At 47.8% G+C, this 13,156-nt stretch overlaps 1 protein-coding gene across 1 annotated transcript in view; it reads right to left on the reverse strand.

Annotated features, from left to right (window-relative positions):
* ADAMTS16 (ADAM metallopeptidase with thrombospondin type 1 motif 16) overlaps positions 1-13,156 on the reverse strand; it is a 174,710-nt gene that overhangs the window by 46,345 nt on the left and 115,209 nt on the right. The window contains exon 21 of the mRNA XM_024752503.1: positions 5,290-5,416. Within this exon, the coding sequence (XP_024608271.1) occupies positions 5,290-5,416 (127 nt within the window). The remainder of the gene's footprint in view (positions 1-5,289; positions 5,417-13,156) is intronic.

Genomic DNA, 13,156 nt, shown 5'->3' on the forward strand with positions numbered 1-13,156 from the left:
GAGGGGAGGCACAAAAGGGAGGGGGCCCCCGAGCCCAAAAAAAAAAAAAAAAAAAAAAAAAAAAATTAAGATCTATTTTCCCAATTCAACTGTTAAAATGACAATCCATAAGGACTGAGGCATATAATACAGGTTCATTCTTCTGTGTTTGTCATTGATCGTTTTGCTTCACAGACTAATAACTAATGTGAACTTGTTTCTCCTTTTGCAGCAAAAAATAAAACAGCCAAGATTTACTGAGTGTTTTAGAACATGTACTGGGCTAAGAGCTTTTACGTGGATTCCCTCAACAAATCCTGACCTTGTGTTGCTCTGATTATGTACAGGTGGGAGTACCAAGGTGGCAGCTCAGCTCACACCTCCGACCAGGTGCGAGCTGGCAGGCATGGGCTATGCTGCTCTAGCCCCTTAGCATGCTAAGTCCACTCCACCAAAGGACTTGGATGCAGAAGAGCTGTGGGCTGGGAACTGGGAAACTTTGTCCCACCCGGACCATAGACACCTGCGGGCTGGCTTGTCATCAGGCTCCTGCAACTGGCTGGGGGTGAAGCAGAAACCCTGCAGGCGCCCCTCTTGTCCTCCTCAGGGGTCTCCCAGCAGGGACACTTGGCATTAGTTTCACTGCCAGGCTTTCTATTGTCTCCCAAAGCTTTCTCTTTCAGAGGAAATATAAATATCAAAAAATATGAGATGTATAAATCAAAGAGCTCAATAAGGTGGGGGCCTCTGGGTTTTCTGGGGTGATTTGGGTGCCCTCACTGTGTTCTCCACAGGCCGTTCCCATGCACCACTTCCAGTCTCCTCGAGACTGATCCTGTTGCTCCTGAGCTGTGCCTTTTCTTTGCACACAAAGCTCTTGACAGAGTTTACTTGTAAACTTCTACACCAATGAGTTAAGTACAGAATATAAGATATAGAAGAATCCAGAGAACTTGTTGGCTCTGGGTCCCTGGGGTGGGAGGAGGCCAAGTGAGAGGAACAGTGGGCTGAACAGGGGACCTACCGGAAAAACTAGTAGCATACAAATATACATACATTTATAATCTTGCTTAAGGAAACCCAACACCCATTTAAAAATCTTTCTTGGAAGGAATCCATCAGCATGAAGGAGAAGGAGAGACGTAACTATGAAGCTTCCTGGGGAGAAGCAGGACCCTGGTCCAGCGTGAAGGAAGGAAGGCAGAGTGATGGGGGTGTCTCAGGTGGCATTGGTGGAAGGAGGGGGTGGCCATTGCCTGAGCCCATCTCTGAGGTCTGAGGTCCTGGGCCAAGAGTGTGGGCTGGAGAATAAGAAAGCTGGAGGAGACAGGAGGTGATGTAATATCACTGTCCTGCGAGGGACCAGATGCCCAGGGAAGGGTGAGAGGACTGCCTGCCATCCTGGACGGCCAGGGAAGCCGGTGACCGTACATTCAGAGTGAGAACGTGGGCTTGTGATCTTCTGGCAGCATTAAGCTCCCGAGCTCCACAGGCAGCAGAGTGAGTGATGAGAGAGGTGTCGCCAGGCTGGGTTTTCTGGGCAAGTGGAGTTGGACAAGGGGGTTAAAGCCTGGACACCTGGTGAGACAGGAGGACACCTCGAGCATGGATCTATCTGGGAGCCCAGGAGCTGCAAAGACAAAGAGGTCATGGCCAGGGCAGGGTGTTTAGAAACAAGGTGTCACAGGGGCAGCAGGTAGGAGGCAGGAGAGGGCTCAGCTGCCCCAACAGAGATCACGGAAGCACAGCTCAAACATGGGAGGGAGCACTTCCCCTTCACATGGAGGGCTGGGCTGGAGACATGGGGCGGAGGGGGGCAGCTCTGCCCCAGGGAGTCATCAGGGATGCTGTCTTGTGACTCCACATGCTTTGTCGGGTCTGGAGCTGACTAAGGCCAGCTCTGCTACTGCTCAGGAGAGGGGACAGGAGGGGAGGAAGTAGAGCTTCTGCAGGACTCCCTTAAAGGCACCTGCATCTCTTCGGCTCGCATCCCATTGGCTGACGATGATCGAGGAGGGGGATGGGGAACGTCCACCAGGGCATCCGTGCATGAGCGTGAGTGTGAGAATGTGTGTGAGCATGGGTGTGTGTGTCTGGGGTTCTATTAACAAAGACAAGAAAGAGGAAATGTGCATGGAGGAGCGCTGCCTGGCAGTCCTTGCTGACGGCAGGAGTGAGAGGCTGGGACAGGACTGGAGAGTCAGGGAGCGCGATCACTCACATGGATGCTAATGGCCACAGGCGGCTCTGGTGACCGAAAGCATCTGATGAGACCTCAGTCCTTAAAGCTATGGCTCATCAAGAATAATACAAGCTCTCTCACTCTTGGGGCAGATCTTGAAGGAGGCTGTCCTAGGGCGGGCACTTTACGTGAGAGACACGTGTAAAAATACAAATAAGGCTTATTACAGATTACGAGAGAGTTGACGAAGCAGCGTCTTATTTCTCAATGGCAGCATACAAACAGGACTGGCTGGGCTCACCTACAAGACCCCCCAAGGGGGAGTGGGGTCACAGAGCTTCGTACTTAGGGCATACGTCTGTGTGTTTTCTCTTTGTCAACTCACAGCTGAGGAAACCGAGGCACCAGGAGGTGAAGCCACTTTCCTGAGACCATGCCACAGGCCTGGAGTTCTTGCCCTGGCCCATGGGGCCCTGGTTCATCCCTGAATTCTACAAGCATTTATTGAGAGACAGGCGCAGCTCCTGTCCCTCAGGATACGACAGTAGACAAAACTAACATCTGACCCTGGAGAGATTTTCTGGAATCAATGAGCATGAAAATTCTGTACCAGGAACAAAGATTTATCTAAACAGACCCAAGAGATGATGATGATGGTCATGGATAATGGTTGAGAGTAAGGACAGTTTTGCCTGACCACATAAGGTATGCTAGAGTTCTATCACTGAAATCCAATAACCAATAATCCAATCCCATAAGTGACCTTTGTGGAAAGTGATATTTCTGGCGCACTTACACGGGACCAGACGCTGGTAGAAGCAGCCTGCCATCTGGAGTAACACTGAACAGACAGCAGCTGGGCATCACTTAAATGCCTCCCCTAAGGGTTCAGTACAAGGAGGAAGCCCAGGAGAGGGAGGGAGGGGACCCCCCAGCTTTCTCCCCACACCACGGGGTGGAGGCCGTCCTCGGAGAAGCATCAGTTTCTGGCTACCGTGGCTGCCTCTGCTTCCCCTGCCCTCTCAGGGCTGCCGGCCACTCCTGCATCCTGGGCTGAGTCCTGCACGGTTTGGAGATGCAGAGGGGCCTATTCAGGGTGTCCCAACCACCACTTCGCATCTGAGTTATGGGATGCTTAAAATCACGAAGCTGGAAGCCGAGGAGTGGGTGACTTAGCCCGGGGCTGGGGTGAGTGTTCACTTGAGTCCCTTGTAATGCGCTTCACCAAAGCCGCCTGGGCAGCTTGGACTACAAGGGGATGAGCCACTCACACGATCCCAGGGAGAGATTCCATGCAAGAACTAAATATTCCCAATCAGCCTGAGCTTTAACATTCTGATGGATTTAGTCCCAAGTCACCAGTAACTTTAGTTTCCCCTGCACATAAAAGTCACACGCACAGACACACCCCTCTTTGTCTAAATTAGTGAGGTTTTTCGGCTTTTCAACACTGTTAACTAGTTGCCTTGAGGCACCCTGGATTCCTCTGACTTAGTAAGAACTCGGCGCACTATGGAAAGAGAACCCCAGTGCCTGCAGCAGTGCTCTTAACATCCTTCTCCCCAAGGCTCCTTGGAGATGTATGATCAGAGGTCACAGTGAGGTCCACGCTGTGTTACCTGGAACACAGGTGCAGAACCAGCTGTCTGGGGAGAAGGGGTCAAGTTGGTGCAACACCTCAGTGGACCCTGGGAGCCCTGGCTGTCTGGCCCCTTGTTTCCTTCAGACAGGAGGTTCATTTTGCAGAAGTGGTGCTGTGCTATATCTTCCTTGGTTGACCGGGGGCTTCATTTCGTAAACCATCCTGGACGGTGTGCACTTGGCGTGTCGCTTCAAGCACAGAAGGAGCCCACAGTGGCTGAGCTTCTGTCTGCCGTCCAGCCCTGCGCAGACCGTGGGGGCGCCCGGCTAGCTGCAGGATCGCTGACGGGTGAAGCGAGGACCAGGTTGGGTATCAGTTCCAGGAGCTCCTTCGGTCCCAGAAAAACCCCCAGGTGGGCCTCCAATGCCTCGGTGGGTGATGGGCCTCAGGCGCTAAATTCCTTTTGCAAATACTGACCCATCTCTCTGGCTCATTACCAGGCTGTGGGGCGTGGTAGCCGAGGATTCCGGCTGAGTCGGGCCACTGGCCCTCTGAGAGGACACATCTTCCCAAGGAGGCCCCGCTCCCCTCACAGCGGTGGGGGGCAAGGTCCCGGCCTCTCAGATGCTGGTCTGTGTCCGCCATCTCTACCCTAAGTGAGGGACCAGGGACCCACAAACTCAGAGAGAAGGGAGACGGTGCCTCCCTCCCTCCTGGGTTTTACTGTCTCTGGGGGAGGCACCCAGCTTTCTGCTTTTGAGGCTCAGCTCAAACAGAGCCACCCCCTGTGGATCTTTAAAATCAGGACGTATGAGATCACATGTGTTGTGGCGGGTACCTCCGCCGTCTGAAGGGTCTAGCGGGCCTTTCATCCCATAAAAATGTTACTCCGATGATTTCCACAGCCCCTCTGTGAAGATGAAGCAAGTGAGAAGCAGACAGACTACGGACAAGCCCAGGGAGTGATGGCTGAGGAGGGCAGGGCAGAGGACCACGGCTGCCTCCTAGGGGTCCTTCCCAACCCCCGTGTCAGGGAACCTGAGCTTTCTTCGGAAACGTGGAGGGGCGGCAGTACTGGGGACAGGTGAGTAGGACGACAGAGCCCTGCTTTCTGTGGCCCGTCCCACAAGTGTGCAGCGTCCACATTCCCTCTACAGCCTGGACAGGCCTCGCCAGCGGGTTCTTCTAACAGGTTTCACTCAGTAAGAAAAGGAAACGCCAGCGAAGGGGATAGAGGCTGCGAGGGAGAATGTTCCTACGTCCACAGCACACCACCCCTCCCACAGCCTGCACTGAGTAAGACAGAACAAGCGCCATCTACTACGAGACCTTCGCTCCCACTGACAAGGCCTTGCAGGCTGTTTCCAGCCCCGGCGCACTTTATTTGGCTCACCTGTTCAGGCAGTTCTTGTTCCTTTTGCCTCTGCTGTCACGGATTATGTGGCAGTGGTTGGCACTTCCGTTCCCCAGACTCAGGAGCACCAAGGCCTCAGCATTATATCTGCCAAACCCTGGTACCCATTCAGAGGAACATGGCAGTTCTTACCTGGGGGGACAGGCGGACACTTTGCAAGGCATGACCCCTGTGACAGGCCGGGTGTCGGGGCTGCAGAGTGATGCATTCACCGGGAACCTCAGGTCTCTGTAGCAGCCTGCTCTGGTGCTCATCTGCCCTGTGAGAGAGTGGAGTGCACAGTGAAGACTCACAAACATGCCCTGTGGTAAAAGGCAGACGGAGAGCTAAGGAAATCTCCTGAAAAAATCTTTACTGTATTGGCACGTCTTTGCATTAATGGCCTTTGGCTGACTACTAATATTCTACTTTTCTGGCCTGTCTTGGTGATTTCTATCAGGGAATTGCATCAATTCTAGGATGGCTTGTATCTTCCCCCTACATTTTAACATCTTCTAACGTGTGTCTTGTTATGGGTGCCAACATATATTTGACAAAACAATCTTTTGGTTCTTTTCTATTGTTTCCGGAATTGGAAACACCGGACATTTTTTTCAAAACAAACCCATATTAAGTACACTCACTTGTGCTTCTCAGTGAGAGGGCACAAGAGGAAATGATCGGTAATAAACCAGAAAGAAATACAGACAACAAAGTGATAAGCGCTTCCCCACCAGAGAATTCACAGAGCAAAATACCTCCAGGGTTGCAGCCGGATGGTGACCTTTTCACAACAATGGCTCGGATGTTGCCTCAAATGAGGTCAACGGAAATGAAAGTTGGTCTGATTCTCAGCTCCATTTATATCCCCAGGGCTACTCAGGCTTTCTGAGCATCTCTCAATATGTTCGATACTTCAATTCATTAAATTTACTGAAAAAGGTACCAATGGGGCTTCCCTGGCAGTCCAGTGGTTAAGATTCTGCCCTTCCAATGCAAGGGGTGCAGGTTTGTTCCCTGGTTGGGGAACTAAGATCCCACGTGCCATAGGGCATGGCCAAAAAATAAATAATTTTTTAAAAAGGAACCATTACTTACAGCAGGGTACCTAGACTAGTCAGAATCACAGAGACAGAAAGTAGAAGGGTGGTTGCCAGGGGATGGGGGATGAGGGGCTGGGGAGGTGTCTCATAGGCAGAGTTTCAGTTTGGGAAGATGGAAAAGATCTGGAGATGGATGGTGGTGACATTTGTGGTTAAAATGGTTCAAAAGTGGTTAAAATGGTACACTTTATATCATATATAATATATATCATATATTTTACCACAATACAAAAGGGCTGTAAATAGATATATATCTTGAAGGATGAAGTTAAGGAGTTCATTCAGTGAAAAGGAACACAAAAAAAGAAAGAAAAAGAACGAAACCAGTGTCGATTTTAAAAATTAGCACAGTTAATATTAAGATTTAAAATGATTTTTATTGCTGTGCTTGGAAAATGGATGCAGTCCTCCTGTCCATGAGGCCCATCTGTTTTACTTCCACTGCAGTCAAGGCTGCACTGCTCAGAATGACCTGCATCCAACTTGGTCCCCACAGGCAGATGACCAGAGGTGTCTCATAAAGGAAGGGACCCAAGACATGGTTTCAGAGGACCAAAGCCACAGGCTGGCAACTCCATGCTCAACAGCATCTAATGCTCGGTTCTCTATGAAACCGAGTCCCTTACTTAAAGAACACTAAAAGTCTCTAAGATATATGTGGAAACAAGTTTGACATTTGGCTTTGCGTTGTCGAAAGGAATAAGGCAAGTCGATGGGGAAAGTTCCCTTCTCTAGAGAATCAGTTTCCCTGATCAGTAGAGGGAAAAGAGCCCTCCTGGGTCCCAAGCACAGATCTCATTCATCTGAGCCCCAGACCACTTCCTGCCTTGGGTATGGCCCTGTCGGTGCTGATGGAGGACATCAGAGGTGACATAGGACCCTTGTGGTTTTGTGCGATTATTCAGCTCTCTGCCAACTTGACACAATCATATTTTAACCAAGTTAAACAGTTTTTATTTGATGCACCCCAGTGAGGATTTCACAACTGTATCTTCCTGATTTTAATGGTCTCTCATCAGGAACAGCATATTAAAAGTGACTTTGATAAAGGTCATGGAATATTTCTGCAGAAATCTAAGAAAATTTACTTAAACATGTTGAGAAACTTGAAAGTGAGTATTTCTATGAAAGAACAAGATTTAAGTCACATACAGCAAGTGTCCCGGAGCAGTAACGGGAAGAAGGTCAAGGTGAACCTCAGTCCCACGAGGCAGAAGAATGATAATAAAAAAGAATATTTCTAGGCTCTGCTAAGACTGAAGCCGTGGCATTTGTTCTAATATATAGATTTAGTAAAATCAAAGATGGGCTTGGTGACCTGTGTAGCAAGGCCATGGAGCCCTCGTGGCCACAGCTTTCCTGGGGACGGGGGGAACCAAGAGGCACATCAGGCAACGCAACCCACTGACACCTGCTGGGCTTCACTGTGGAAGGAAGCACATATCGGAAATCCATCTCTTTCAGGGTCCTTGATGTGGTACCAAGCCAGCTGTGTGCCCTGTCACCACGTCACACACAGAACAGACGCAAACACGCAGTGATGGGCACTGGAGGAAGGTCCCTCACGTCCTACACTCCAAGCCTTGCACAGGTTCGCCCTCGTCCACTTTCCTGGAGGCGCTTTCCTGGGCATCACCCTGACTGCACGTGGCGATGGATTACTGACCTGCCCCCGTCTCCTGCCCTGCACCCGCTCTTAGCCCCTATGTCCCTAGGCTGCCTCCTGGACTCACAGACCTGGCTGTCTAACAGATGCACAAATACATAAACATCCATTTCAAAGCAGGCTTCCTCCAGCCCCACCTGTCCGGGTCTCTGTGTGTTCAAGGGATCAGTCTTGTAGTCCCCTGCCCCCCACGCCCATGCCTTACTCCAGGCATTCCTCCTTCAAGTCCAGCTGTTGGACTGATACCACAGATACTTCCTTCACACACGCACACGCACACACACACACACACACACACACACACACATATGCTCATGCCACTCCCAGGTTAAAAGTTTGTTTTTCTCTTTTTAAGCTGGAGACTTCCCAGCCTTGTCCTCCAGCTCTGCTGCATCCCTGTCATGCCGACATCCCCCCTGGTCCTCTGACTCCCAGCTGTTTCTCTACCTGGAATACGGTCCCCCACTGCCACACCCGGCAGAAGGCTTCTTATCCCTTTAAGTCAGACCCACATCCCCCTGCCTCTGAACTCCCATGCTCCCTGACTTGAGAGCACATCTGAATTCTCTGGTAGTTTAAACACAGAGTCCTGGCCACCTCAGAGCCTTGGATTCAGCAGGCGTCGGGTGGGGGCTGTGGATTTACATTTCTAACCGATGCCCAGGTGCTGCTGGCACTGCTGCCCTGTGGACCACACTTTGAGAACCGCGCTTTATGCAATATCCAAGGCCACCACTTTTATGTCTCAGGTCACAGAGCCGTGATATACACGTAGTAAAGAATAAATACCTGGTCTTTGTCCCTGGTTCTTGGCACACAGCTCCTAGAACCTTTGGAGTGTCTTTTGTGTGCCGCTGAGCTGGCGGGTGGCGGGGTCCCTTCACAGCTTATGGACGGGGCTGGACCCCAGAAGCATCAAGGCATGATTAGAGGGTTTCAGCCCAATCCTGGGCCTCTGGGGAGGGGAAAGGGGCTGGAAATTTAGTTCAGTTACCAATGACCAATGATTTAATCAATCCTGTGTAATGAAATCTCCATGGAAACCCCTAAACAACGTGTTCAGAGAGCTTCCAGGAAGATGGCACACCCCGGCTTCATGGGGTCCAGAACCCTTCCCAACCTCTCCCTGTGTATCTCTTCATCTCGCCGTTCCCTGGTGTCTTTTACAATAAACCAGTGACAGTAAGTAAGTAAAGTGCCTTCATTAGGTCTGTGAGCTGGTGTAGCAAATTACTGAACCTGAAACCGGGGGGGGAGTGGGTAGGAGAGTGTAGAACCCACAGCTTTGTAGCCAAGTCAGACAGAAGTGTGGGTGCCCTGGCATGCAAATGGCATGCAAATGGCATCTGAAGTGGGAGCAGTGCTGTGGGACTGAGCCCTTCACCTGTGGGGTCTGATGGTGACTCTATGTAGTTAGTACCGGAGTTAGATTAATGCAGGACACCCCGTTGGAAGCTGGAAAATCTAACAATGCTGGTTGGTGTGGACAAAACCCACACATTTGGTGTCCGGAGTGTTGTGAGTAAAGACAGTTCCTGCCAGGCTAGCCCAGGTTTGTGCTCATTCGTCCTAGAAAAATGGTAAGCAACCCTTTTCCCTCTCAGTAGCATCCAGGTTTGGGTAAGACATTATATGGTGAACCTAATGTCAAAGTTCAGTGGACATATATGTGTCATCCCTTAGATCAAATTTCCTGAGAGCGGAGAGTACAACCTGCCTGGATTGATTTGCTCCCACACTTATTAGGCAGTTTTTCAGCCATCGACCAATTTCATTATATTCAGTAACTTCTAAGCCCCAGCAAGTTAATACAGTCAGCTCTCCTGGTCCAAGGGTTCCGAATCTGCTGATTCAACCAACTACAGATGGAAAAAAATCAGAAAAACAATCCCAGAAAGTTCTAAAAAAACAAACTTGAATTTTCCTTGTGCCAGCAACCATTTACCTAGCATTTACCAAGTATTTACAACTATTTAGGTAGCATTTACATTCTATTAGGTATTATAAGCCATCTAGAGATGATTTAAAGTACGTGGGGGGATGTGCATAGGTTATTTGCAAATACCACCTCATTTTATATAAGGGACTTGAGCATCTGCAGATTTTGGTATCCATGCAGGTTCCTGGAACCAACAGGGAAGGATGACTGTAGTGAGTTAATAATATTTGGCAAAAAGAATCATCCAAGTAAGGGTATATTCTCTTCTTTATACAGTACTTAGGATGAACTAGGCACAGTTTTGATGACTGACCCATGTATCAATGCAGAGACGAAATCTGAATCAATGTTTTATGAGTCTACTTTTCCACTTGCTAACAGGGAATAAGAGACTATTAAATTAAAAAAAAGAAACACATGTCATTTTAAAGCTGTTCTGTAGAGAATCTTGTGAACTCCATTAAATTAAATCCTGCGAACTCCTTGAAATTAAGCCAGATAATCTTAATGACCCAATTTACATGAGGACCTACTGAACAAGAGTACCATTTTCTAAAACTGCTGGTTGTCAGTTCTAATAGTAGAGAAGGAAAATTAATCTTTTCTCTCCATTTATATGACAATTTAAAAGTCAATTTTTAAAAAAATTCTTTAACCAAAATCTTCTGGCTTTTTAGGTGTGACTCTATGAATAATGTCTTCAGTTTGGTTTCCAGTTTTGAGATTGAAGACTTGTGAAATTCAATGCTTATGCTCAAGTCTTAACAAAGAATCAGGCCTTAATGAACACTGATGGTCCTGAGTGAGGTACAGGCTCTCGATCAAGCAAATAGGAAATTGTTTTTCTTTGAAATAGAAACATAACTTTACTTTATTAATGTATTCATTTTTCTTTCTTAGTGGAGACGTTTGTTTGACCTTGGTGTCAGCCAAGTCCCAAACTTTTACCGGTTAATCGGATAAGAGGGAAATCTAGATCTAGTCATTCATGGAATAATTTAGTAACAATGTGATAGAAAAAATATAACCCAAAGAAAAACACTGAATTTGTCCAATGCATGTCCAAGTTCTGACTCTGCCAGTTAATTTTTTTTTTTTTTTTTTTTTTGCGGTACGCGGGCCTCTCACTGTTGTGGCCTCTCCCGTTGCGGAGCACAGGCTCCGGACGCGCAGGCTCAGCGGCCATGGCTCACGGGCCCAGCCGCTCCGCGGCATGTGGGATCTTCCCGCACCGGGGCACGAACCCGCGTCCCCTGTATCGGCAGGCGGACTCTCAACCACTGCGCCACCAGGGAAGCCCTGTCAGTTAATTCTTTCAGCTGGTGACACTGGAGACCTTTCATTTTTCTTAGTGGGACACTACTGACATTTTAGGTACCAGTATTACTTGTGCAGCATGGTTGTCATATCATAAGACTTGTAGCACCCCTGGATCTGCCCACTAGATGCTGAAAGCAACCCGCCCCCACTCATCATGGCAACTAAAATGCCTGCGCACATTTCCAAATGCTCCTTCTGAAAGACAGTACAGTCTTCAGTGGAGGACACTGATGGGCCACAAGCAGATGAGGAAGAAAGGGAAAATGTAGAGTGTTGCCTGGAAATTTTAAGCAATTAGTGGAAGTAGGACAAAACAGGAGAGTGGTCATCAGGTTCACAGCAAAATTCATTTAAGAAAATGGCAAAAATGCTATAAAACAGAATTTACGGTGTGTAGCTAAAAGTAAGATTCAGAGGGTATTTTCATGGCCTTAAATACTTATATTGATAAAAATAGGTATGAATGGAAATAAATGAAGCCAATACTTAATTACAGCATTAAAAGAAAGGATAGATCAAGGAAGCAGAAAGAAGGAACTGATATAGATTGGAACAAAAGTCAATATATTAGAAAATGAACAGACATCAGTATATTTGGATGCAGACAAAAATGTGAAGCAGAAGTTAATATGTTAGGGGAGAGAAAATGGTGAATCCAGGAGCTGATGTTTTGGGGGAGGGGGCTACCCTCAAGCATAACAACCTACAACCCAGCTCACTCCTCTCTTTCCTGCTCTTCCCTCAATTACAGGGGCTCCATGTCAGCACTGCAGTCTTTACATCTCTTGTCTATGAGGCTGTCGGGGAGATCCCACCAATGAGAAGTACGAGCACAGGATGTGGACAGAGCCACAGCATCATGTCCCTGGCAGAGAGGATAAACACTGGCTTTGGCAGATGTGAGGTCTGCAGTAGTCTCCAGACATTTTCCTGGGAAGCACCTGCTCCAATGCTGGCTTAACTCTAATCCTTACCAGGAATTTCTGGAATGTTCCACACCTTCCACCTCTTTAATAGCCAGAGCAACTGAGAGCTACATGGGTCTGTCTCTGACCTTTACTCCTCCAACTTCTCCAGCTATTCTGTAAGTACATGATCCTTTATATTAAAAACCTTCCTGCTTGAAATGCCTAGTGTGTTTTCTGCTTTCCTGGCTAAACTGTCACTGACATACTAACTTAATGAAGAAAATAAACAATAAGCACACATACATAAAATAAGAAATGAGAGACTTCCCTGGTGGCACAGTGGTTAAGAGTCTGCCTGCCAATGCAGGGGAAGTGGGTTCAATCCCTGGTCCAGGAAGATCCCACATTCCACTGAGCAACTAAACCCTTGCGCCACAACTACTGAGCCTATGCTCTAGAGCCTACGAGCCAAAACTACTGAGCCCGTGTGCCACAATTACTGAAGCCCACACGCCTAGAGCCCGGGCTCCACAACAAGAAAAGCCACTGCAATGAGAAGCCTGTGTACCACAATGAAGAGTAGCCCCCGCTTACCGCAACTAGAGAAAGCCCATGCGCAGCAACAAAGACCCAACACAGCCAGAAATACATACATACATACATACATACATAAAATGCAATTGGTTTGGTGCCGACAATGTTCCAGTTCTTTATATGGGTAGGGGTTGCACAGATATTCTTACTTTCAAAAAGTAATCTATAGTCTTCAAAAAAATTAATAAGAAAATATGATTAAATATTCTGATAATACTAAAGTTTTAATGCATAGAGTGTGAAATTCATGAGTATTTATGGTAAACCCTTCAACACATAGTACTTGACACACAAAATGAAGAGGTACTCAATAAACATTGGTTGAATTAGTGAAGGTAAACTATTGGCTACTAGACTCTCACACTTTAAATGATGACACCTTACCTAAAACTGTAGTATAGAACCACATACAGAGAGGTCATTTTTAAATTTATATAAGAATAATACTCTTTATTTTCAAAGAAAAAAGAGTCATTCAGGTCCCTTACAT

Source organism: Neophocaena asiaeorientalis, unplaced genomic scaffold, assembly GCF_003031525.2.
Source record: "Neophocaena asiaeorientalis asiaeorientalis breed wild unplaced genomic scaffold, Neophocaena_asiaeorientalis_V1.1 scaffold52, whole genome shotgun sequence".
Taxonomy (NCBI): domain Eukaryota; kingdom Metazoa; phylum Chordata; class Mammalia; order Artiodactyla; family Phocoenidae; genus Neophocaena; species Neophocaena asiaeorientalis.